Raw genomic sequence first — 26229 nt, forward strand, 5'->3', positions numbered from 1 at the left:
ATATATTTGTAGTATGTAACATGTAATTTGTAATATGTGCGTTAGAGGGCGCTGTTCGACCACATACAGTACAGAGTTGATGAAGTCCTTTTTTAACTGACTGGTATCAACTGTATCTTTTTACATTATTGAATGATTTTGTGATTTCTATCACGATAATTAGAATAAAATAACACAAAAATATTCACCCAATATATAAATATAACAATATAATAATTTAAACACAGCATAAATTAGATACTTGTGAAAATAAACCATCTCAATTTGAGATACACCTGGCATCCAATTATTTTTGCACTGTTGATAATTTTTTGATTTTGATACAAAAAATTATCGGTTTGTCATCATTGCACAGGCCCTGTATTCACTCGGTATCGAATCGATGCCACAGTGGACAGTATCGCCCACCCTTACTTGACCAGCAGGTGCGAAACTTTGACCTGCTGAGTACTTGGCAGTGACGGATACTCTTTGTGTTCACGTTGCCAACAGGAATTCCACACTCCGTGTTGAAGATGCACTGTCTAGTCAGTCTGGATCGCGGAGAGGAACTGAACCGGTTCAAGTAGAATGTCAACAAGTGACGCAGGACACTTGGAGCTCACACTTGGAGGAGAAACACGCAGGGAAGCAGCGACTGCACGGTGGGTCCAAAATACTTATGTCACTTATTAATGTTCTTTTTAGTATAATATAAATCCATTCTGACGCTCATTTCACCTTTTCATGCCATTTATATTGTGTGATATATGGATGATATTTTTCTTGTGTTATATTTTCTCCATGAGGAGCTGGAACCACGAGGCTGTTAGTGGGGCTGAATTGCGTTTAAAGATGGCTTGATTAAATGTTCAACTGCGCTTCACCGCTTGGAACTATTCAGTATCCTGTCAAAAACACTTTGACATGATCCATATCGGTATTATAAGCAATTCGGCGTCAAGACTGAAGAGTTATTTAGCATTCAAGTTTGAGTTTAGAGCTTGTTGCTGGCCAACCTATTAGCATAGACGCATTGAACTTGTGCTTGACGTGCGATCTTTAAATGAGCATTATTATAATGGAATTTTGTGTTATGTCATTAGAACTTAAATATGTGTATTTTATTGTATTTTTCTTTAATTTGACTGGTTCTAACTCAAAATGAAATGCAATCTCAGTGAATTTCATATAATATATATACTGTATATATCCTATGCAGTTTTTTTATTACCTGTGGTACAAGCAGTATACAGTACATTTATTTGGTTGAGGTTGAATTTGTTGTTGTGTGGGTACCACTGCATGCACATTCACATGTGCAACAGGACTATCACCATGGATACACATAGCTACTGGCTGCATTTCCAGGCTGAAGGATTTACAGTTTGCTTCAAGTGTGACAAAGTAAAGGCGTGGCTGCTTAAAAAACAAGTCTGGTTCTGCCCTTGCCGCCCTTTTTAATGTTGCAAATCATGGCAAGGCCAATACAACCCATTTGGATGCATCCAAAAAAGACATTTAGGGTGTAAAGCATTGGAACATCTCAATTACGTGTTTGTCCGTGTCGAGTACACACCCACACTGTGAGTTCAGGCGGGATCCTTGTTCTTATGTAAGTGTTGGTTGCCAGAAAGCAGCACACACCCACAAGTGGACCTCAAGCCGTGAGCCGACATACCTCTCATACACACAATGTTGCAGCCTAACGAGCCTGTGAAAGAAAACAATTTGTCACCAGTCTGGAAGCCATGAAAACAAACGATGACATAGTTTGCAGCCTCCTGATAATGTGCGTGTTAGGTTGTACTTATTTATGTTTTGGTCAGCAAGTGAAGAATGAAGACGCTGCAGTAGAACAATCAGTGGTGCATCGCACTTTGGTCATCACATAGTTGAATAATCATGTCATTAGTTTATGGGCTGCAATATTTGCATGAGTAAAATTATGATACATCACTGTCACGTTAACAAAAGTATCTTTTGGGTTCTTGCGGGACCAAACCAGATATGATTATCCCCACATTGAAGCCTCTTTGTAGGCATACTGTACAAATGTCTTGGTTTACTGTAGCAAAATAAATATTGCTAATATCGCTAATAACGTAAACGTATCATCTGAAGTAAGCGTGTAAGGAGTTATACATATGAGATGAAAATGTCATTTTGTTGTCAGTTGAAGTATAATGATGTGCTGCTGGGGTGTCCAAAGTGTGGCCTAGGGGCCATGAGCAGCACATGTCTCATTATTTTATTCTCCCATGTTGAAAAATACCATTATAATTTTTAAAATGTTACCAAATTTTAAACAATTAAAAAATATTTGATTTTTAATTTTATGTATTTATAGTTTAGATTGAATTATTTTATTGCCCCCCAGCACATTCTATAAAAAAAACACTAAATTAAATTGTATTAAATTTAAATAATTTTTTTAGATTTTACGTTACTATGGTACTATATTGTACAAATAAAAATACAAACAAAGTTAAATAAAAATGTACAAAATTTTTTAAATAAATGTAGACAATAAATAAAATAGAATAAAGACAACCAAAATGGTCAAATAAAGCAAAAAGGCATACAGTAAATACTCCATGCAAGCTTAGTTGTGATGGAGCCTTTATGAGCTGTCACTCCCCCCCCCCCCCCCCCCCCCGACATCGTTGTGCGGTAGTTACATCGACAATTCAAGTAGAATCATAGAAATGATAAATAAAAACATTGATATCTGACATGCAGCAGTTATGTAAACCCAGCTGGTCCACTGAACGCTTTGTGCGATGCTGCAAATGGCCTGCAGGAGCGTCAGGATCCACAACTCCTGCATGAAAAAGGTCGCCCTGATCTTGGCACCGGCGCTGAATGATGATCCGCCTCCTGTCAGGTCATGCCAGTCGTATTTGAAGAGCATGATGGACAACGAGGGAGCTGCTGTAATCTCTGTAATCCCTTCCTGTTTGACATCCTCACACGAAGGACTGAATAGAACTATTAAAAACAGCCATGTATGAATCTGCTGTGGTGCGTTTAAGGCCCACGTGTTGCATGTCGGTTCCCGTTTGTGTTCATAATATGCTCGTTTTGTGTAGTTAGTGTGGGTCCGGCGTATGTGTGCTGAGTGTGGGTGTGTGCATGAGCTGCCGTGTGTAAAAGAAAGTTTGGCCTGAGCACAGTTAGATTACATAACCGCTGCTTATCAGTCCAGCGGGAAGCTGATGCAGCACAGAGATTGACGCTACGGAGAAGGCTGGGGAAGAAGAAGCAGAAAGGGACGCAACAACAAGACTGACACCGTGGGAGAGTGACTAATTACCCCACAGAATGCGTCAACACCATGTACATAACGTGACACGGTGTAACCTGCTAATAAGATGAATAATGAACAGGAACCTGACACGGTAAACAAACGTCAGCCATGGAGGGAATCCGCGGTTTTGGGTTTGTTCTTCTTGTCATGTGACTAATTATTCTTCAAGGAAGACTGGTTTTGGATGAAAAGGGATGCATTTTAGGCTTTTTATCACCAAGAATGTGGTACAGAAGAACACGTTCATGAATTATCGCAACTCCACGCAAGTCAGGGTTCAGGTACCTTCAAGGGGTCGTCTTCATCATATTAAACTAACGAACAAACTACAAACGTTTAAATATTTTTTATTTTATATTTGAGCGTATTTGGTCCAAGTCCCGAAGACTAGTTTGTCAAAGTAAATCAAAATGTCTGCTTTAGATACAAATGCCTGGCTTCCTGTTTGTTTTGGAACACTTTTTTGTGTGTCCATTCATCTCCGCCACATTTTAAGATTATTCAAAATTAACAAAATATATCCATATCCTCACGAGTGTCGCAAACTGGGCATTATTATCTGGTGCGGCCATCATTGTTTTTCCACACCTTGGATCGTGTCTGAGAACCTGACATTCCCAGGAAGTATATATTTCATGAATATTATAACTGATTTGACTTTGCAGACAGGAGAATGGGCTTGAGACTCCGCCTCTGCAGCACTCTTGCCGTCTTCCCATCACGCGGGAGCGAACATCCAAAGGTGAAATCCACACTTCTGATTCCTTCTGCCAACATTTAAGACTCCACATCGCTGAAATGTACTCACGATATCGTGTAAAATCGTAATGTAGTGGCCAGGGATCAAACAGAAAGGAAGACGCGGCAAATGGTTTTCCTTGAGCAGCACTCTTGCCCTCAATAATTAACCATCAATTCCTCTCAATCTATTCCAGCACTAATAATTCCATCAGACCGACCCAGACGAGAGGTGGATGCTGACCGGGGGCCCAGGTACACCTCCTTTGTCCTGTTAAGACTCTCCAACAACCTGGACCTCAACAAATCCGAGCTGCGACTCAAGAGGAAGCAAGACTCGTGTCTACGTAGGTGAGCATGGAATGTTATGTCAGACTCGGAAGGTGTTCTCCTTCCCGCACCTTGCGGCGTTTTTGCATGCTTGTGTGTCAGTAGAGCAGCCAGCATTGGAGATGTGCTTTGATTTTGGTTGGAAGATACGTACATCTTAAAGGATATTACAAATATCTTCTTTGGGGGTGCTGGAGCCTATACGAGCTGTCTTCGGGCGAGAGGCGGGGTACACCCTGGACTGGTGGCCAGCCAATCACAGGGCACATATAGACAAACAACCATTCACACTCACATTCATACCTATGGACAATTTGGAGTCGCTAATTAAACTAGCATGTTTTTGGTTGAATGTGGGAGGAAACCGGAGTACCCGGAAAAAACACACGCATGCACGGGGAGAACATGCAATGATGATGGGATTGAACTCGGGTCTCCTAGCTGTGAGGCCTGCGTGCTAACCACTTAATATTATATAAATTTGCATACAGTACCCCGTTCGATGTTGTAAGTTAGCATGTTTTTGGAATGTAAAATGTAACCGGAGTACCCGGAATCGAACTCGGATCTCCTAGTTGTGTGGCCTGTGCACTAACCACTCGTCCGCCGTGCAGCCCGAGAAACAGCATTAGATAAATAAATCGTTAGCGCCACTGCACCATAATGCCTCGTTTATCACTATTAATTACTTCCAAAGCAACCGTGGTCAGTGAATTTCTGTGATGTAGAATTCCTTATTTAGAAATGTAATATTTGCATAGAAAAACACCTTGTAAATATTGCTATTAACATTATTAGACATCTTTAACATAATTGTTTGAAGAATTCTTCAAAAAATACACAATTTCCGACAATTTATTCAGAATTTTTAAGTTATTTTGAACAGGAACAAACAAACAAACAGCAGTAAACATAAACATAAGCTCAGCGCTTATGAAAGTAAAAACCCAAATCTCCTGCAGGTAAATCAGGTCAATCCCTCCCCGCGTCTTACATGGCAATATGTATCGCCAACCATAATAAGAAACCGCACCGCCCTTCATGGGAACTTCTTCCATTTAATGAGTCGTAAACATAAACGAATTGTTTTCAAATGTTGTTCCACCCTCGCGTGTGCAAGGCAGCGAGACAAAAGGTAATTGTAGCTAAAAAAGAGAGAGAGAGGAATCACAATGGATATTAATTACCCAGGGAAGAGGAGCGACACGCCCTTCGACTGGATGTTTGCCACTTCTTGCATATCGTGGATCATGTCCTTATTTAGACATCTGGTACTGTGTGTGTGTGTGTGTGTGTGTGTGTGTGTGTGTGTTAGTGTGAGAGAGAGAACCTCCATAGTACAGTATGATCTTTGTGCAACTATGCCTCACACACATTCCTTCTAAGTGCTTTTTTTTTTTTTTTTTTTAAATGGGTTCAAGGTGTGACTTAAGTGTGCGAAAACTGTTTAGCGGCGAGGAGGAAGGAAGGCCAAAGGAGAGGAATGCCGGCCATCGTGTTGCTCGGCATTGCAGCGATAAATGTTTGACATCCAATCGCTCAAAAACTTTCACATTCCTGTCCAGAAGTCCCTTGTCGTTCGAGAGCTCTTTGGTCTTGTGTAATCGACACGGGTTTTATTACGATGACTTTATTACTTTTATAGCCTTTTATTATATCTCCATGTAATAGTCTGCTTTCTCCTGTTCTTCCAGTTCAAATGAATCAGAGCGGAGCAAAGCTGTGGGCAGCAGATATCAGGTAAGCATCAGTACAGTATTAGGTAGGCGAATAATGCGCTGAGATTTCTTATTTTATTATTACGTTGTAGCAACAGTCACGTAATGACTTTTGTCTGATTGTATTGATGCAAAGATGACAACACAGGAATTCTATGCTCTTAAAAGCCTCACAGATGGATTGTTGTTTTAGGAATAAGAAAGAAAGTACAGGGTGTGTATGCGCCTTCAGGCAACCAGTTTGTCAAGGTTTGAATATTTTAGTGAGGTACACCTTGGGAACAGTCGGACATAATAAATGGAAGTAAGAAATGAATTTTCTTGGTGCAACGTCTCACAAATGTGACAACTTTTGGTCACATTTAGGACCGATGGCAGCTACTGTTGAAACGTATGTATGTTTATGTTGGTGATGAAAGATGGCATCAACCTTATATCGATGAAAATAAAAGCCCATCCAACGTTTCATTGCGTCTGGCAGTCTGACTGACAAGATGGCGGTTGTAGCGTCATGGTCTGACGTTGCACGAGGCTGCCGGTGCTGGGAAGTTCATTGAGGGAAACATGAATTCCAACATGCACTGTGACATTCTGAAGCAGCGCATGATCCCCTCCCTCCCTTTGGGAAACGGGGGCGCATGGCATTTTTCCCAACATGATCATGATCACGAGCCAAGCACGTCTCCATGCCTAAAACCCATTTCAGCACCTGTGGGGCATCATTAAGTGGAAGGGAGTCTGAAATGTGAGGGGATACTGTGGTGTATGTTTTCTGTGTTTCCCAGTGGTGTCATTATTTAGGGAGTCTTCAGAGTCTTCAGACTCCCTAAATAATTATTAATAATACATAAAAATAATTATTAATAATTTGATATTTTTATAGATATTTTGTTGATTTTTAAAAAAAAAATGTATTGATTTTTTTTTACAAAAAAACTATCTGACAAATTTCATATAATAGGGCAAAGGCAGGCTAATAGGCAAACCAATAAGCAGGCTAATACTAGCCTACTACTACTACTGTTAGTAGTAGTAATAATCAGAAGAAGAATAATGATTATAGTAATAATAATAGGCTAATTAATAATATAATGTTTATTATATCATTGATCACTGTCCACTGGACAGAATGGTTGCCGAGCTTGAGCAGCGGTTTTGCAGTGTAGATTTAAATCTTGTTCGTTATTTGTTTTTTGGATTTTTTTTAAATATCTACTACATTCATATCTTGTGCATCTCCAGGGGACTAAACACCCCCCGTCCTAAGAACCTAGTGACACCCCTGGTGTTCCATGTATTGAAATCCAAGAAAAAAAACAGAAAGAAAAGCTTTTGGCTTACCAATACTTCCTGTTTTGACAGGTGATTGGACCAACTTCACTTCCAGACACACCAAAGGATTTAACCAGCGATTCTCCATTACCAGAGAAGATCCCGTTTTTGGTCAAGCAAGACCAAGAGGTTTTTACAGTTTGCCATGAATCCAGAAGTATATCGCAGCCCAGATTGACCGTCTGCAAATTCACCGATTTGGAAGAAACGATCAAGGACCAAACCGATGCTGAGGACCAGTCTGACTCCAGCGGAGCCATGTTGTCGTCTGCGATGGTGACAGTTCTGGCCCCAAATTGGACTGATCGACTTCGACGGTCCAAAAGGTTCGAGTCAACCGGGAGTTTGGAAACCCTGGTGAATCTACAAGGCGGGTCCGACTCGCGTTCAACGGATCATTCTCACGAGGCTCAAAGTGGCGTAGAAAAGATGTTCAACATCTCGCAAGCCCAGTCGAGAGCTTCATTCCAGTGTACCAGGCAAAGATCAACAGGCTGGCCCGCTAACAGCGGTCCTCCAAATGTGGGCTATGAATCAAAGACTAAATTTGTTCGAACAGTTTCGTTGGAAGTGAAAGGGCCAGACATCAAGAAAGCAGAAGCAAGTTCTACCATGGATGCAAATACACAAAAGAGGAATCCTCAAGGCGGTCCTCATGTCAGACATTCGTCTATGAGTTCCAAACCAACAACGAGCAGTCTTCTTCTGTCATTAAGACGATTAAACAGTCTCTCTCGAACAAACCAAGCTCCTTCTGAGATACCGCTGAAGGCCGATCAAGATGTCAAGATTTTCTCAACAAATCTTTCTCAACCTTTTGGCAAACCTCGGAAAGAACTGATTAAATCACTTCCCTCTTCCGCATCCATTTCTCCTAAGGCGCCAGAAACCGAACCAGTCGGTTCCTCATCATTGTCTGATAGTAGTGCAAGAGGAAAAACAATCTTCCGTTCGTCTTTACCGATCAACAAAGATGACACACCCTTTTCCAAACTACAGCAAACAACCAACAGAACCCAGCCAAGTATTTCCCTGCTCAGTCGGCGAGCATCCGGAAGGGAACACAACTGGAGGGATTCGGGCATAGGATTAAACCTGATGTCGGACAGCCACGTGTCTTCATCTAAACCAACCCAGCATGACTCAAACATGCCCGTGGCCTCATCGTCTGGTTGGCAACAAACTGGCCAACAGACCAGTTCAACTCCAGTTCTCACGGACACACCCAATTTCCAAAACAAGCCGAACACACCCTTGATTCCTCTTTGTAACAATAATTGTGACCCAGCAGCTCTTAGCCTGAATAATAACAACCAAAGTCTTAACCATAAAATTTCCCGTAATTGCAGCAACGGCACAGCAGAGTCGGTTTCCAATGTAAACCTGATGATAAAACCACAGCGAGGAGGAAGTCAGAGTGTCAAAGAGAAACATTCCGGCTATACAATTGACAAAGGGAAGCTAGCAAAACAACTGTATGAATCCAGTTTAAAGAAAATACAACAAAAGTCTTCAAGTTTTCCCGATGGGCAAGCGTCTTTCCCAAGTCATGGCTCACTAAAAGTAAATGGGAGTGAATTATCGAACAAAAACAATCAGTGCTTCCTCACGCCCACTTCTCCGGAACGCCAGAACTCTCCATCGATCTCCAGCGGTCTCCCACACAATGACCAAAAGCCTTGTTCCTCTGTTGAGATCTCCAGAACTACATCATTGTCCTGTGGTTCTACATCCCAAACCACAACTCTCGGTTTTGAAAGACGCTATTCCTCCAATCCGAAGCCTCTCCAGCCAAAGTCTGTGTCCTGCCTTGTTCCTGCAGCGAGTCAATGCACCCCAGACTCTATCCCAACTTCAGTGACTGCAAGCCTTCAAACTGCCAAACACCCGATCCGTCCGAGCACGATTGACGCCGAACCGAAAAGCCCCAAAGTCGGAGGAATATTAACCAACCACTCGGAAAAGGAGAGAAAAAGATTGAGCCTCCCAGGACACGGAAAGAGAGTCAAGCATGTCATGTGGGAGGACACTGAGAATTCGGAACCCACTGAGATACCCGCCTTTTCTCCACTACCTCGCTCAAGGTCCCAGCGACTTATTCGATCACCGTCCATCTTCTCTTTTTTAAGATCAAGCAGTCCAAACACGAAAAACACTCCTCTCTGCACGACATCACCCAAGACTTCCAACTTGCAGGTCGGGAAAGGTGGGAAGTATCGCTCCTCATCGTCTGACTCTGCGGATCAGGTCCTGAAAGAGCGGGATCAGTCCAGTAAATCCGAGCAAATCAGCGATCAGGCGGAGGTCATGAATCAAGACAGACCAGTTCCGGCTCCACGCAGACTTCAGAGGTCCCTGTCCTTGCAGGCTATTTCGTTCCTGCCAACTGATCCATCGCCAGCTCCCGATTTTTCAACTGGGTACAAAATCCGTTACAGCCCCCCACCTTACTCCACTCTCATCTCTACCCGGGGGGAAGCTAAGAAAGCGACTCCCAGGTCACCGCTTTTCCAAAACGCCAATTCGAACTACAGTTCGCATCCTGCCTTGCTTTGTCATGGAGTTGGAGATGCAACCTTAACGACGTCGAAACCACTGCAGAGGAAACCACCCAGACCTTCTCCTCGGCAGAATAAAATTCCATCACGAGAGAATTCCTTGAGTCGTGTCTCACAGGCGGACGATATCAACAATAACAACTGCAAGAATATCAGCCGGAGTCAGCAGAACAGCCAAGAAAGCCGAGATGGTGTCGCCCAAAAGCATCAGAGCTCCAAAACGGATCCAGCTGCTCCAAGGAACGCAAGGGAAGAACCATTGCAACATCTATCAAAGATCCCAAGTGAAGACTCAAACGGAACTGCGAGTCGTTCCAATCACAGCTCAAGCGGCAGCAGCTCGACCGAGAGCCGATCTGTAAGTGACGAAGTCTGCAACAAAAGAGCGAAGGACGGCATGATGGGAAAATTCCGGCTTTTTTCAGCAGAGAGCAACAACGAGCAGAACCCAAAGAGACGTCGTTTTGTTATGAAGAAAAGTCTCAGCACGCCAAACTCCGGTCCTTCAATGTCTGAATCCGAGAAAGTCCACAAGACTAACAAGAAAATAGACCAGGTTTTTAACAAACTGAAGCAAACGTTCAGCACTCGACGCTCTGAAGAAGATCCCGCTTTTCCGTGGAAATTGAGACGAGCTTCAGAAACACCTTCTTTCAGTGAATTAAGCGATACCAGTGATGCCACCATTGAGAGTACCAGAACTTCAGACGGGGACCAACAGCTCATGATGAGGGACAACAAGAGAAGAAAAGACAGTAAAGTGCAGGAACCGACCAGATACACCATCATTCCAACTTTATCTGTACAGAATTCCATGACAGAAAACGAATTCTTCATTTGGCCGGACCAGTCAAGTCCTAAAGTGAACCAAGACCAACCAAAGCATATGTCAGACCTGGTTGAAGTTAGACCAACCAATCAGTATCTTCTGTGCACGGATACCAGTCCCAGTCAGAGCCATACAACAACGTTCCGGAAGTCTACATCGAGTTCCAAGAGTCCTTTCTCCCCGTTTTCTTCTCTTTCCACACTCTCACCGTATTCCTCACCTGATGTTGCGGACGATAATGTGTTCTACAGTCCAAAGCTGCAACGCCGCAGGGAGTCCTCATCGCCATGCGAGCCAGGGGAAGGAATCAGTCGAGTGAGTTCAAGGAGAAGCCGGGCATCCACAGGTCCACCAAGTGTAGGTCCGATCCAGAGTCAAGAACAATTGTCATCTTGCTACGCTGACTTAAAGTACGGCATCGAACCAGGCAGGTCGTTCTCTGTGAGCTCGGTTCTTTCCAGTCGCTCATCAAGACCTGGACGAATCTCCACCGGGCCCAAGTTCATGAGCGTGGGTGACCTATCTGAACCCGAACCAGCTTATGGAGGAGAAGAGGATTTGAATCCATGGCTTTCAACGAAATGCGATCACGGACCGATGTTCGATACCCAAATGGAGTCCTGCTTCCCCAGTGATGGTAAAGTCAGATCACGATCTCTCCCTCGGTCGCTGACCAGGCGTCTGGCTCAGCAGAGTTCCAAACTCCCGTTGTGTCCCGCCGCTGCCTCCACAGCTTCAACATCGCCACATCGTTGGAGCCCCAGCATGAACATTTGCCACTTTGACTGGGATACAGTGAGCCCCCCAACTCCTCCTCCTACGCCCCCTTTGTCGCCGCATACCAGACGCATGTCCAAACCTCCCAGTGTTTCCTCGCCAAATTTTCCCAGTCCACCAGCAGAACCACTGGACACCCATTCCCCCAGGTGGCATTTGCCCTCCCGGGGTTATATCTCCAGTCTCAGCACCTTTGAGGAGTCCTCGGATAGCAGTTCGGACACGACGACCGACGATGAATATTACTTAGAAGAAAGCGAAAATGAAGAAAAGGAGACAGAGTTGTGAGACGGTTAGTTTGATTTCTCTTCAATCTTGATGATCCAAGGCTTTTATTGTACGGAAAAAGGGGAGAGATTTGCAACAAGAATGTCTGCCGTCGGTCCCAGCAAGTGACTTTGAGGGATTTTTGTGTCTGGATTCATTTTAACAGGACGTATGTACAATATGTATGCGCAATTTGCTCTGCACATTTATGATAAAGACATGAATGCTTAGCACTCATATTTTGGAGAGCTGCATGGCTTCAATGCGGGAATTTACTTCTGTGGAGTCATTTTAACCCTCGGGTTTGACGTGTGATGCATTAACTGAATTCTGGGATTTATAGCGCTGTACAAGTGAAAGTCCATGCATGCATAAAAAAAAACAAAGGAGTTATGATGCTAATTTTTTGGGAAAAGCCTTGGAAAAAAGAGGCATCGTCTTATATTCGGGACAAGTGTCATTTACCAACTCCCCCACTAGGTAGCGCCACTACACAGTAACAGTGCTTTTGGTGGGATACGCCGTGGTTTCTTCTGCTGCTAAGCAATAACTCCATTGGTGAAGGATAATTTCATGTTTTGAATTTATTTTTTATTTTTTTGGTGCTGTATTGTTTATTTTCTTGACCACTTTTTTTTGTAAAATGGTTTAGGGAATTATATGTGCTAATTTAATATTTGTTGTCAAAATGCGTAACACTGTGCCTGATATTGTCTTAATATTTGCACAGTGACAATTTTAAAGTTTTAATATATCACTTTTATGAATAAATTAAATGTTTCCAACCACACCTTTTCATTCAACTCAAAATATATTAACTAGTAAATAATACTGTTTTGTGTTTGAATACGGCCTGTTTGTCAAAATATGCACATTCAAACAAATTGTGTGTACTTTTGGCTTAAATTAAACATTTTCCAGCATAAAACTGGCTAAATGAAGTAAAATGCAAAGGGATTTCAAGACGCATGTACAATTCCAGACTGGTCACTAGGTGTCAGTAATGTTACATTTATGAGAATTGCAGCAAAAAGTACAGAAAGAACAACATGGAACTCTGCCAATGCTAACATCCATCCATCCATCCATCCATCCATCCTGCTGGAGCCTATCCCAATGCTAACATGTGAGTCGATATTATTTTATTATATAACCATTTTATTATTAATTTATGCTTAATATGTCTTATTTTTCTCTTGTTTACTATATTGGGTAATAAGAATGTAAAGGTGTCTAAGTGTGTTATTTCATGTCTAATAATGTTCAAATCCCTTATTTAGAAGTGGCTATGCTCAAACACATTCACATATGATGGTCGGGTCTGGAACTAATTAATAGCGATAAACGAGGGAGAGTAGAGGAGGTCTTTCGGGAGGAGTCCTGTTTTGTTGCCTGCTATGGTGACCGTTGAGCAAACTCATGAGCGCAGTAATCATAAAATAGTCACACATACTGGATGTTAGTGCTTAGTGTACTTTGCCCCTTCACTTTTCTACTCCCGTAGACGTTTCCATGGAGACGACGGACATGACTTGACATCATGCGGGCAGGGCTGCTCCACATGCTCTGATTTCGAATGAGCTTTTTCCATCATGTCATCCCTTGGAACGTGCAGCAGTGTGTGCACAAAGCTAAGTAGTCAATGAGTGGCTGAGGAACAGGCAGCTTTTGTCAAGTCCATCCCGTATTCCGTGCAGACGCGTCCGTCGTTCAACCATGCAGCAGTTTGTTTAGTGTGCACTTTAGAACATGACAAACCTCCAGAAACTGAAATAACACACGGTGGTTATGTCATTTGGGATCTGCTCTATGGAAGTTACACATGCAAATGGCAGCCGTGTTGGCTTTCACTTGACAATAAACTCTCATGGGAAGTTGCAGCAGTGTGTGTGTGTGTGTGTGTGTGTGTGTGTGTGTGTGTGCAGGTGACAATAAAGAAGTGCTTTGTTTAGAAACCTAAAGCTTCACATTGAGTCTCTGGAAAAACATTTTGTTTGAATGAAACCTTTGAATGAAATATAACAGCTATATTAATGTTAAAAATAGTGTGTATATATATATATAATCACAGCTGATATTGTCATAATTAAAATGTAACTATACTTTTTTCAATGAAATCACAGTTTAATATAATACAGAGGTAAAAATGTAAATGATTTAAATTTAAATTAAATTCAAACAATAGACGGATGGGTAGATATTTTTTAAAAACTAAAAAAAAGAGTAAAAATAATAAAATAAACTTTAAAAATAATTTTTATATTTAAAATTAAATAAATGGAAATTTACATTTATTTTACATATAAATTATAATTTCATTTGAAATTTAAAATAATTAAAAAAAAATGTAAATATTAAAAATAAAATGATTTCATAGTATAAAGCCAGTATATGTCTAAAATAGTAATCATTTAAAATGTTTACATTTCAACTTCTCTAGCAGTGGAACATGTAGAATTATGTACTAAACTACTGTAATACAAATGTGTACTGTAATGTGGTGTGCTTTATTCTGTAAATCAAATAATTAGCAACAATGATCACGTGGCTTTTATAGCATTCTATACTAGGAAAGTCTGCCGCCTGCTGGTTGGAGAGGGCAGTGTCAGCCTTCATGTCCACACCTTCATGTTAAAAGTCACACTGTGGCCTTGCAGCCTTTGTTTTGCAACCAGGGTGGAACATTCCGGGCCATGTTGTGATTTATTCTTCACACTTGTCACGCATTTATGCCTCATAATCTTTAGTGCGCCTTTGTCCGGAAAGAAAGATGCCTCTCGCAGCAGTTGTGTTTGTTTTGCCATGTTGCTGCCTTTATTTCCTTGTGAGTTGAGCACCTGCCTTGCAAGCAGCCCCTTCCTGTGCCTGATTGAAATTCCTCAACGTGTGCTTTCTTGTTGCTATCTTGTTGCTACATCGGTGGTTAAATATACAACATGCACATGTTAAACACAAATGTTTTTGTGTTTTAGTGAGTTGTGTTCAGTACTTTCTCAGGGGAGTGATTAGCCGTCAGCTTCATGCAGACCAGCTCAGATTGCAAAGCGAGATTCCTGAGCGGATTACTGGAGAGTTTGAGAGACTCACAAAGTTCACACTGATGTGTGATGAGGGTTCAGCATTTTGCCAAGTAGTTAATGGCTTTTTTCATGCGCTCTGTTAATTAAGCGTTTACGTTTTTACCATTTAAATACATCTTTTTAAACCACTTCAGCCTGAAATATACATAGCAAATACTCATTATATACAGTATATATATTTGATACTATTTAAAATCCAGTATGTTTACATAACGCTCCAGTTTTGATGAATTATAACGTTTTAATTCAAAGATTTAAATGAAATGATTATATCCAGCTGAGTTTTGGGTATTGTTGTGATAAGAGTGTTGCAGGTAGAATGGTCCAGGTGATGCATTAACTTATCCAGGTGCACCCAACAGCGTGCCAGATCGTTTAACATTCCTTGAACAAAGCACATACTGTAATCGCGCTGCTTTGACTGAGGTCCAACATGATTAGCACAGAGTCCAAATGTTGATGTAACCGGTTTTATTGGACGTGGAATCAGGCCACACAGCTAATTGGGTCAATCATTGAACAATCAAGTGTTTTCAGACGCAACATTACCAGAGTTAAGTTGATCTGAGCGCTCAGAATCAGCAGTGTTAGACGTAAGGATCAAATATGGAGGAGAAATCCCTTTTAATCAAGCGTCCCTATCAAGTCTTTAGTATTCCTCTGTGCACAACCGAGACCGGGGGTGGGCAGAGGTTTTGGATTCATGGATAAAATATCACTTTTCTGCAGAATTTCTCCTTCGCTAGCTTCGTATGAAAGCCTTGACTTCCTGGAGTGACGTCGGCCCGTGGATTACCGCACGGGTGTCCAAACATTAGTCCAGTTATGAATTTATCACCACAATATTTTGCCTTTATTCTCATAACAATAGAACGTTTCTGCAAACTAATTTTCCACAAATTACTTTATTAGATTTTCAGTTTCTCATATTTTTACGACCTTAAATTGTTTCTTAATAGTTAAACTTACTCCTACTGAAATCCCATTATTTTTTCTCATAATATCACAGCGTATTATCTTGTAAAATTACAAAATTTTCTTGTGAGATTGCTTAATATTTTTTATTCTTTTAAAATTACTGCTGATTTTTCCCTTTTTGCTGTTTTATTTGTTTTCTTGTTCAATGATATTATAAAACATGCCACAGGCCAATAAAAAAACAGCTATGGGCCGCAAATGGCCCCCGGTCTGCACTTTGGACACCCCCGTATTACCGTAATGACATACACGGAGCCTCTGGGCTTTAAAAGCACTTTGCCCACGCCTGATCTAGACACCGTGAGCACATCAGCATATGTTGACATTCAACATGAGGAAGAATATAAAATATGAGGCAGAATACAACGAGGGGCTCCGAGGGCCCTTCTTTAGCTACGCGGCAGCTTCATCATGGGGCCCCGGCTACAGCATGGACAGACATTCATTCAGCGTTATTGCTCATAGAGTCACCGTTAAAGCCTCTACTCTGCTTTTCCTCATACCCGTCTAAGCGCTCGCCTAAAGAGGTGCTAAACGCTAAAAAAGGCCTTCAAGTGCTTCCAGACATGCAGATAGGAATGTTGAAGTTTCCTCCATGCCCAAACCATAACCATAATATTTCTTTTTAAGGCTGATTTGAGTCATCATGACAGCTAAAATTTGATATAAATATTCCGGCTCCAGGCCAGGTCATTTTTGCTTCAGGGACTTGAACTTACTGCTAATACTGATGGAGCAGTGTTCCAAAGTGCTCCTCTCCTCTGCATAGCGTCGAGCTTCCTTTCAGAGAAAAGACTATTTACATCTGAGACGTGTGCTCGCTTGCATGAAAGCATAGAAAACTAGATCTGACCGGACTAGTAGGAAGCATCTCAGCGCTGATGATGATGATCATGAAAGGAAGCCTCATCACCTTTAGTTCATGAACACACGCGTCCTCGCCTTTCGTTTAGGTCTCTGGGTTGGGCGTGGCCAGCAGCGGAACGTTGTCCCGCCTCCTCCTGCCCAGTGGCGGACGTCGGTACTGCTCCCCGTCAGCCAGCGTCTGCGGCAGCGGCTTCCTCTTGCTCTCGGGCAGCAGCAGGATGGACAAGACGGCCAGCAGGGCCAGCGAGGAGTAGACCACGTGGTGCAGGAAGTAGCCGTAGTGGTTCCTCAGGTCCATGAGGGGGGAGCTGAGGCGGCCCAAGCAGCCCAAGGCCAGCACGGCGCCCACGCCGGTCCCTCTGTGGACACACCCCCTCAGGTGTGAATGGAAAGTACTTTACTTTCGCATGGGGGGGCGTCCTACCTGATGACGGTGGGCATGATCTCTGCCGTGAAGAGGATGCAGAGGGAGGCGGTGGCCTGGGAGGAGAAGAGACCCATCACGGAGAACACGGTGATGGCCGTCTCGCTCAGATCTGGAACAGGAAAGACACCAAAGTCACGCAATAGCTTTCTTAAAGTGGCATGCAGGGTTCTTCAACTGCTGGCCCACGGGCGAAAATCCAGGACATAAAGGACATCAAAGCAAACTTAGGAGCATCTAACATTTTTGCAACAACGATTAGAGGATCTTTTTTTTCAGCATGGCCTTAAAACCACCAGAGTGGTCCTGTCAAATAGAGGATCTTTGATGAGCATTTTTGCAGCAGTTCCCTGAAAACAAGCAGAGCGCTCATTTTTTCAGATAGAGGATCTTTGATAGGTGCTTGGTAGGAGGTTGTTGACGAGCAGTCTTGCTTTGTCATATACAGGATCTTTGACATGTAGTGGCCCTCATACACAGCAGAACTCATGAAGAGGATCTTTGAAAAGTGTTTTTGAACAGTCTAGGTATATAGAGGATCTTTGACTAGCATTTTTGTTGTTGGTTCTTAAAAACAAGCAAAACTCTCCTTGATACATATATAGAGGATCTTTGTGATTTTGCAGTATGTCCTGAAAGAAACAGTCTTCCATAGAGGATCTTTGATTTGTTTTTGCAGTACGTTCGTAAAGAGGATGCTTGTCATATGGAGGATGTTTTTGCAGAATATTTTGAAGAACAGCAGAGAAGTCTTGTCATGCGGACAATCTTTGACAAGCCTTTTTCTAGTTGGTCCTTGCAAACAGCAAAGCTGTCCTTACAATAGAGGATCTTTGAAAAGAGTTTTTGCACTATTTTTTTTTTGCACTTTTGCTTTTGCACGACAAGACTTGTCTTCTACCTCCTGAAAAGAAAAAAACCTTGAAATGTCATCCATGATGGTTCTTTGTTTAACATGTCGTGTTTCTTCCTTGCTGAAGGTGTGAAGGTTATGCTGTGTCACGCTGCTATGATGTCACCTCCCACCATGGAAACCCAAACCAGAAAGTGTGCAGCTTTGCTCTATTTATGTGCTACTACTTTTTGGCCACAAGAGGGAGACAGAGACTAAGACAATCCTGTCAATTCTGTACCATGCTAATTAAAACTGAACAATATCTACTTTATTAATCCTTGTATCCTATCCTCCCCATACAGCCTTCTACGGTGTTTTTTCCTGATCGCTTGAAGAAGTAAAGCACATACTTACACTTCATGAGTCCCAAAAGGATCAAAGACGCCAGTCCCGTCATCGTCATGGAGAGCAGCAGGATGCCACGGCGACCGCACCTGTTTACCGTCGCCCACAACAACAGCCAGGCCCCGCCCCCGGCACACACGGATAGCAGGTACGTCCAGTAGAAGCTGGGGGTCGTGCCTCTGACGTCACCTCGGAAAGAGCTGTAGCAGTGGCTGATGCCGTGGGAGATGAATCTGTGGGAGGATAGGACGCTTGCGGGTGAGATTCTCAGATAGGAAAGACACGAATCACGTGACTGGGGACGCCTTACGAGGTGAAGCCCAGCACACAGAGGTTCTTCCAAATGTTCCTGCTGTGGAAGAGCTCAGGGAAGGACAGGCGGGGACGTGAGGAGGCAGTTGTCTCGGAATCCAGTTCTGGCGGCGACACACAAAGAGGACAAAGACGCTCTGACCTGGTTTCTCATTCAATCAATATCCATGCTAGTTCCATTCATGTTCATAGAGGGGTGAGATGCTTCTACAGGAACATCAAGGTGACTAGCAGCGATGCTGTTGTATTATTTAGCATCGTTTAAGACATCTGATAAGAACATGGGATGTAGCTGGAAGGTCTTACAAGGTGCATCATTCATTGAAGAAGCTGCCAACAATAATAAATAATAAAAATATGAACAACAGAGGCTACATGGACATCTCTCGAGAATCTATCGCACCTGTGAAGCTCTCGTCGTCCCTCACATCTCTGTTGGAGTTTCTCCTCTCGCTGAAGGAGTTCATGTCTCCGTGCCGCTCCGACAGCAGAAGCCAGCGAGGAGACTCTGGAAAAACTCCAGGAATGCTGCAGACATAAGTCAAGCTGACCTTTTTACCCAGCATCATGGAGTGGGATTAGCCACACGTGCGGAAAGGAACCGTCACGGCTCACATCACATTCTGTGTGGTTCTTACATGCAAATTTGGTTTTGGAGGTCTTAAGGGATTACGGACACTTGATAAAGTGGCTTTAATGCGTGCTGACATGAGCTAAAGGGCTCAGCGTGATGAGGAAATCAATACAACCCAAAACAAGCACCTCAGATGGAATCCAGAGACTTTTATCAAATGTCAATCACGATTCTAAACACGGTTGTTGCATCTTTATGAGCCTGTGGTTGTTTTCCAGCTAACAAATACTCATTTAAATGCGTAGCATTCACAATGAAGCAGCAGTTATACTAAAGCAGTGCTTCTCAAATAGTGGGCCTGGCGCCCCCGGGGGAGCATGGTGAGGTGTTCAAGGCTGGCAGGTCTTACAAAGTTTGTGCCAATAAATCAATATAACAGATATAGAATGCATAGACTCATGAAGCATCTCAATTCTCTCTTACCCGTAGCTGAGGAAGAGCGTTAGTGGGGCGGCACCGGCCCCCAGCAGACCCCTCCAGGACTGGCAGCCAAGGGCCACAGCCAGCAGCAGCAGCTCCCCGGCAACGGTCGTCAGCCCCCCCAGCATGGTGGCTATCAGCCTCAAAGACGGCTCGCACAGCTCCAGGCCTGAGAGACAAGCAAGTACATATTATGTCAACAGGAAGAGGGACGGCATATTGTTTATCCAAGCAAGCATGCCCATAAAGGCGAGATGTGTTAAAACTCACGAGAGATGTACAGGGTGAGGTAGACTCCAGCGGTCGTCGCCGCCAGACAGAAGCGCATGACAATGAAAATGGAGGGGAACGGGGACACGCACACCAGAACACCAAACACCACCGACAGGGTGAGTGATGTCAGCAACGTCTTGGAGCGGCCGATTCTGCAAAGAAACACACAGACGGCAATTTTATGTGCATTTTTAAAGAGAAACACAGACTGAGGAAGAGAAAAATCATTATTATTTTTATTATTGGATTCTGACAGGAAGAACTGCAAACAAGAAGCTGAGGATGAATCTGCACTACATGTGGAACAAATACAAGGTGAATGCTACAAACATAATGTACATTTTTAATATATATATATGTGTGTGTGTTTAGTCACCTGTCAGCAGCAAATCCCAAGCCAAGACATCCGGTGAGTACCCCCAGGATGAAGCACACCTCCTCCACAGGGACCAGCCAGTAGCGAGTGCACACGAGATCCCACTACACACGAGACGTTAATTATCATCAGTGCATTTTTTCTATTGGATTTTTAGTGTTACGAATTTCATCAGTAATTACATAAGAGTGCTCAAACACATTCACGTCACTAATTAGTGCAGTCACATGAAAAGTCACCCTTAACTAAAAACAGCTGCCACATGGTCCAAAAATGTAGATGTATGAGGTAGACTTATTTATTTTTCTCTACAAACACAGTAATATACGCATCATCGCCATGGAGACAGTAATGACAATCTTGTATCCACTTTTAGGGAAGCCCTTTCTTGATGATGGTAATGGTGGAAAGTGAGAGACACAGAGGGCCGCCTGCCTGATTGGAACTGGAGCGCAGAAACATAAAGGCTTGTCACAAACCATCTGTCATCCACTGCGCAGCGGCCCCCACCAGGGCAAGCGGCATAGCAGGCCAGGGTGTTCATGTGGGTGGACACAGGTTGGGAAAATGCACACAAACAAGTTCCGAGACTCACTAGACTGGTTTTACCAACGAGGCACATGCAGTGTTAGCTTTGGGCTTTGTTAGAGCTCGAAAAACTGCATAAGCGACCTTTCGAACTCGCTTCAATGGCAACTTTTTTTTTTTTTTTGAAAGGATGCGTCATCGGATATGCCACTATGGTAGCGTACTATTCAATCTTTGCTCTTGTTTTACACATTTTTGCTGTTGATTTTTTCAAAATATTTCAACTTTCTTTCAATAATCTTTATAAATTATTTTTGTAATATAATGACTTTATTCCCTTCATAGTATAACTTTTCCCCCAACCAAATTTCCCACAAATTACAACTTAATTTAGTTTAGTTTGTCTTGCAAAATATTATTCCAATGTATAAAATATTTTTTCCTTAATATTTCAACACTTTGCTATGAAAAAGCAAAATTTTTCCTCATGATATTACAAGTTTATTCTGGTAAATTGAGACTTTCTTTCTTGTGAGAATACATCGTGTCTTTGAGCCATAAATCATTCGTAGAGGTCTTTTGTTTGTTTGTTTAAGTCGTGTTTGCTCTTGCACTGATATGCCGATATAAGCAAACGCTGTTGTCCTAAAATGACGCCCGTGGTATATATTTTGTCTTTGGATGGCAAAATTTTTGCAAAAATTTTGGATGTCAACCAAAAAGCGCACTAACCGAGGCGGATGTTAACCGAGGAACCATTTAGTATTCAGAGACTTGACCATTACCCAAGCACGCCTTTAAGGACCTGTAGGCAGAGAAGCTGTTGAAGTATGGAAGTGTCGAAATGTCTCTACTGAACATGTAAGATTTAGGGGAACGAGTTCTTCATGAATTTATTGATTAGGCGTTAAATGCAGAATAGCGTCTGCGGATGTGCTACACTCTATTGCTTAGCAGCCAAGGTCTGAACTGCTTCCTGCTGAGCGAAGCAGTGCGGTACTGCAATACAGTCCCTCAGGACTTGAAGCTCACAGTTTCCAAAGCCCCTTTTTAACTGTGAAAGGCAGACGTGTCCCCGCCTTTTTCAGGCTCTACATGTTACAGTCAAAGCTCTGTTTTCATACGCTCCGGTTTTCGTATGATGTATAATTTGCCAAAATATCAATGCCGGTAAATTTAGTTTCATGTTCTGTGTAAAAGGCAAACATTTGACAGGAATGATGCAGCATTTCTGTGCATTTCTCTGTAAAAGAGGCCATTTGATGCCTGGTGCATTTTGAGCTCACATCTCCGGTGCAGGCATTCAATCAATGTGTGCCCACATACACACACAGGCCACACTGTGTGAGAGCAGCTTGAGTGGAAAAGTCCAGCAGGCAAAACACAATTAAAATGCACGGAGCCTTAATTAGACAAAACCAAAGGTCCAACGGCGAAATCCCAAAATACTTTGAAGAGAAATGTTGACAATTTCTCCCTTATACTTTCTTAATCACATTCCAAAATACTCAGTAAGCAGAAGAACTGGTCTGGTTGGAGTTTACAACCTTTTAGATTGATGGTCAATAACACCAGGTAAGGAATGATGTCATCATTAAAGACCTTCACCTCAACCTTTGGCGCCTTTTACCTTCATAGTCTATTGCGACGCATAATATTTCATCCATATGTCCCTGAGGCATCACATTCAAAGGCAAGGGGTGATTGGATGGACATATATGTATGACATAACGTCTCTGTCTCTAATGCCACAGATGCTTTTCCACTGCAGGAACCAAAAACTTTACCCTGAAATTCTGAACTTTGCCTTGGAACCAGCAGGTTTATCCTAGAATGAGGAAGTTTGGCCAGAAACCAGAAACTTTGCCCTAGAACTCCAAACTTTACCCTGAAACTATGAAGTTTTACACTGGAACGAGGAACTTTACCCTCAAACCAGAAACTGTACCCTGAAACTATGAAATTTTACACTGGAACTAGGAACTTTACCCTCAAACCAGGAACTTTACCCTGAAACTATGAATTTTTACACTGCAACTAGGAACTTTACCCTCAAACCAGGAACTTTACCCTGAAACTATGAAATTTTACACTGGAACTAGGAACTTTACCCTCAAACCAGAAACTTTACCCTGAAACTATGACATTTTACACTGGAACTAGGAACTTTACCCTCAAACCAGAAACTTTACCCTGAAACTATGAAATTTTACAGTGGAACTAGGAACTTTACCCTCAAACCAGGAACTTTACCCTGAAACTATGAAATTTTACACTGGAACTAGGAACTTTACCCTCAAACCAGAAACTTTACCCTGAAACTATGAAATTTTACACTGGAACTAGGAACTTTACCCTCAAACCAGGAACTTTACCCTAGAACTAGAAACTTTACCCTGAAACTATGAAGTTTTACACTGGAACTAGAAACTTTACCCTGGAACAAGGACATTTAACCAGAAAGTTTCCCCAAAAACTAGAAATATTACCCTAAAATCACGAACTTTACTCAGGAACTGTTTACTTTAACCAAGAAATTTACCCTGGAACTGGAAACTTTACCCAAGAACAAATAACTTTACCCTGGAACTAAACGTTTTACTCTGTAACCAGAATGTTTACCCTGGAAGTATGAACTTTCCCCATAGAGAAAGATGGCGGCATCTCCATGCTAGATTACGTGGGCCTGACCGGTGAAGCAGAAAGAAATGTGAGAAGGAGGCAGTAAGAGAAACCTCCTGTAACAGGTTTCACCTGTCGTAGTCATCAAATATTGATGGCATGTGTGTCGCACATCAACTCTCTCGATTTGATAACCTGAAATTGAATAGCCTCAATAAGAAAGCGACCTGACGCTTTACCTCCGTAACAATGTTGTTGCTCAGCCCTTCCGTGATGTTGTAGTCCCATCCGGCCTGGCAGTCCACCACATCCGTCAGGCTCCCGTTGGCGTACTGCTTACACTGGGACAAACCCCCGCCGTCACCAGGCCTCAAGCCCTTATCCCAGGGCAGGGAAGCGTTCAGCGTCTCGGTGGACGTCGACAGACCCGGCAGGTGGCAATGGTGCGGAGAGGAGAGGGTGATGAGGGGGTCGGATGATAGCAGGAAAGCCAGGAAGAGATTGGGCAGGATGGACAGAGCAATCAGGACCCTCTGCTTCTTCCTGCCCAGAGCAAGAACCATCACCTCTCCTGTGGGAGGCAGCAAGGGAGGGGCTGGGAGGGAGGAGGAGGACGGAGCCGGGGAGGACGGCACCGGGGAAGTGGGGAGCGACGGAGGAGGAGCAGGGCATGGGGAAGGGGACACCAGAGGGGGCGAGTCTGGAGATGTCATAGTGGCGGTTGACGGTCGAGGTGTTGCAAGGATCTATGGGAAAAAAAAATATTGCACAACTTTGACTTTGCAGAGTTGATATATTGAACGAATAATCCAGCATATTCCACCATATATGATCCACATGCTTCTCCTTCAGCTGCAGCCAGGTTGCACAGGCCGGGAGGTCTTGCAAAGAGGAATCCCACCGGGTTACATAAGAGCTTTTTTACACGGAGAAGGGTTGAAACGTGGAGGGAATGTAAGGGTCAGGAAGCACAACGTATACAATAAAGCAGCTAAACCCCATCAGCCATTAACACCCTTTGCTAGCTCTTCTTCCTTACCTCCTTTCCAATGATGGTGTTATTTAGGTGCTGCGTTTTCTCGTCCAAACATTGCGGAGTGAGAAGCTCCTCGGAGTAGTTTTGTGTGGTAGTCCAGCAGGAAACGACATTATTGTGTTATAAAAACAACAGTAAAAGCGCGCGCACACACACACACACACCAGGACGCTGTACTTGTGTTGTAGCTAACACTGGCAGCAGCTGTGATGATGATGATGATGATGATGATGAAGCTTGCCGGGCTGGACGCTCCTTCTCGCTGTTGTTGTTGTTATTATTATGCCCGTTCAAGATTCGGTGTCGATTTCAAAGACGATAACAGTCGGGTTGTGAGCGACAACACCTGAGAGGAAAGAGTGTCGTCATCCAGCCGGTGGCGGACAAAGAGCGTCTGGAAAACTGCATGTGTGTTGTGAGCCTTTGCCGACGGCGACACCACTTCGACAAACTTCGGCTGCAGTCGGCCAGAATGGCGATGACGTCTCCTGTCTCGGTGCTGACAAAGATCGTCTATTGTGAGGTGAGTTTTTGTGCGGTTTGTTGAGTATTTCAAAGACGTAAAATGTCGTAAAATCATTATTCATTGGTAAGGCCTAACTTTCTGTCCTAAATTGTAATCTTTTAAAACAATTACTGTTGTATAACACAAAATACGTCATTTTATGTAGCTGTTCTTAAATATGATTGACATATCAGTATGTTGTGTCCCAGTAGTACTGCAATAATTCCACCTAAATTTTCAGGCTTCTTCATGTCATAACACTTTTTGCCACACGAGGGAGCCATATAGTCTGCTGTTTATTCCATTACTGCAGAACAAGTGAACCTTGTGTTTGGCTTTAAAAACAAGAAAGAAACGACCCTTACATTTAATTTTGTAAAGTAAGAATGAGAAACAAGCAGTGTGAGGTCTCCTGATGAGATAAGTCCTCATGAAGAAAAATATAGGCTTGCAAACAACAAAAACAAACATTAAACTGGGCTATTGTATGCAAATTTATATAATATTAAGTGGTTAGCACGCAGGCCTCACAGCTAGGAGACCCGAGTTCAATCCCACCATCTCTGTGTGGAGTTTGCATGTTCTCCCCGTGTATTTGTGGGTTTTCTCCGGGTACTCCGGTTTCCTCCCACATTCCAAAAACATGCTAGGTTAATTGGCGACTCCAAATTGTCCATAGGTATGAATGTGAGTGTGAATGGTTGTTTGTCTATATATGCCCTGCTTCTCGCCCGAAGACAGCTGGGATAGGCTCCAGTACCCCCACGACCCTCGTATATGTATATCTGCTCATAAAGTCAGTAGGCGAATACTAATGCCACAAATATCGGGGGGAGGCTAACAGTAACAGCATCCAGCGTAATTATGCTAAAATAAGGTTTGCACAGATCGCAGTTTGCGTGTTACTGCCGTCAGGGCATGATTTTAATATGTGTGCTTGGTGGGGTTCATATGGCCTGCTGGTTGTTGGGTAATTAGATGAAATACGTTCTTTCCTCACTCTGTGGCGATGTTGCAGTCCGAGGACCACATATTGCCCCACACGATTCTGCGGGGACATTTCGACAGACATGCTCCGGTCACACACAAGAAGTCA

The 26229-nt window shown here is 43.0% G+C and overlaps 2 protein-coding genes and 1 long non-coding RNA gene across 6 annotated transcripts; 2 read left to right on the top strand and 1 right to left on the bottom strand.

Annotated features, from left to right (window-relative positions):
• Positions 1 to 433: 433 nt before the first annotated feature.
• On the top strand, positions 434 to 13791 carry LOC131108432 (uncharacterized). 2 transcript variants are annotated; one of them, XM_078790573.1, is made up of 6 exons: positions 481 to 644; positions 2783 to 3380; positions 3955 to 4031; positions 4225 to 4378; positions 6052 to 6097; positions 7438 to 13791. In XM_078790573.1, exons 2-6 carry the CDS (start codon positions 3361 to 3363, stop codon positions 11857 to 11859), a joined length of 4719 nt encoding a protein of 1572 aa, XP_078646699.1. In that variant the 5' UTR covers positions 481 to 644; positions 2783 to 3360; the 3' UTR covers positions 11860 to 13791. The 2 variants fall into 2 exon arrangements, with proteins under 2 accessions (XP_057915351.2, XP_078646699.1); XM_058059368.2 differs by lacking the exon at positions 2783 to 3380 and having other exon boundaries at positions 434 to 644.
• Positions 13792 to 15372: 1581 nt separating this feature from the next.
• slc22a17 (solute carrier family 22 member 17) lies at positions 15373 to 25129 on the bottom strand. 3 transcript variants are annotated; one of them, XM_078790574.1, is made up of 11 exons: positions 24632 to 25129; positions 24416 to 24473; positions 23832 to 24338; positions 20443 to 20546; positions 20064 to 20218; positions 19797 to 19962; positions 19143 to 19267; positions 18738 to 18843; positions 18437 to 18660; positions 17188 to 17299; positions 15373 to 17122 (listed from the first exon to the last, which is right to left on the bottom strand). In XM_078790574.1, exons 2-11 carry the CDS (start codon positions 24416 to 24418, stop codon positions 16846 to 16848), a joined length of 1779 nt encoding a protein of 592 aa, XP_078646700.1. In that variant the 5' UTR covers positions 24419 to 24473; positions 24632 to 25129; the 3' UTR covers positions 15373 to 16845. The 3 variants fall into 3 exon arrangements, with proteins under 3 accessions (XP_078646700.1, XP_057915353.2, XP_057915354.2); XM_058059370.2 differs by having other exon boundaries at positions 24416 to 24508; XM_058059371.2 differs by lacking the exon at positions 24416 to 24473 and having other exon boundaries at positions 24632 to 25128.
• Positions 19807 to 21547, top strand: LOC144898494 (uncharacterized). Its single transcript, XR_013627369.1, has 2 exons — positions 19807 to 19977; positions 20819 to 21547. It is a non-coding gene; the product is annotated as an uncharacterized LOC144898494 (long non-coding RNA).
• Positions 25130 to 26229: the final 1100 nt, after the last annotated feature.

Source organism: Doryrhamphus excisus, linkage group LG5 (assembly GCF_037039965.1).
Source record: "Doryrhamphus excisus strain RoL-2023G ecotype Guam linkage group LG5, RoL_Dexc_Guam_v1.1, whole genome shotgun sequence".
NCBI lineage: Eukaryota > Metazoa > Chordata > Actinopteri > Syngnathiformes > Syngnathidae > Doryrhamphus > Doryrhamphus excisus.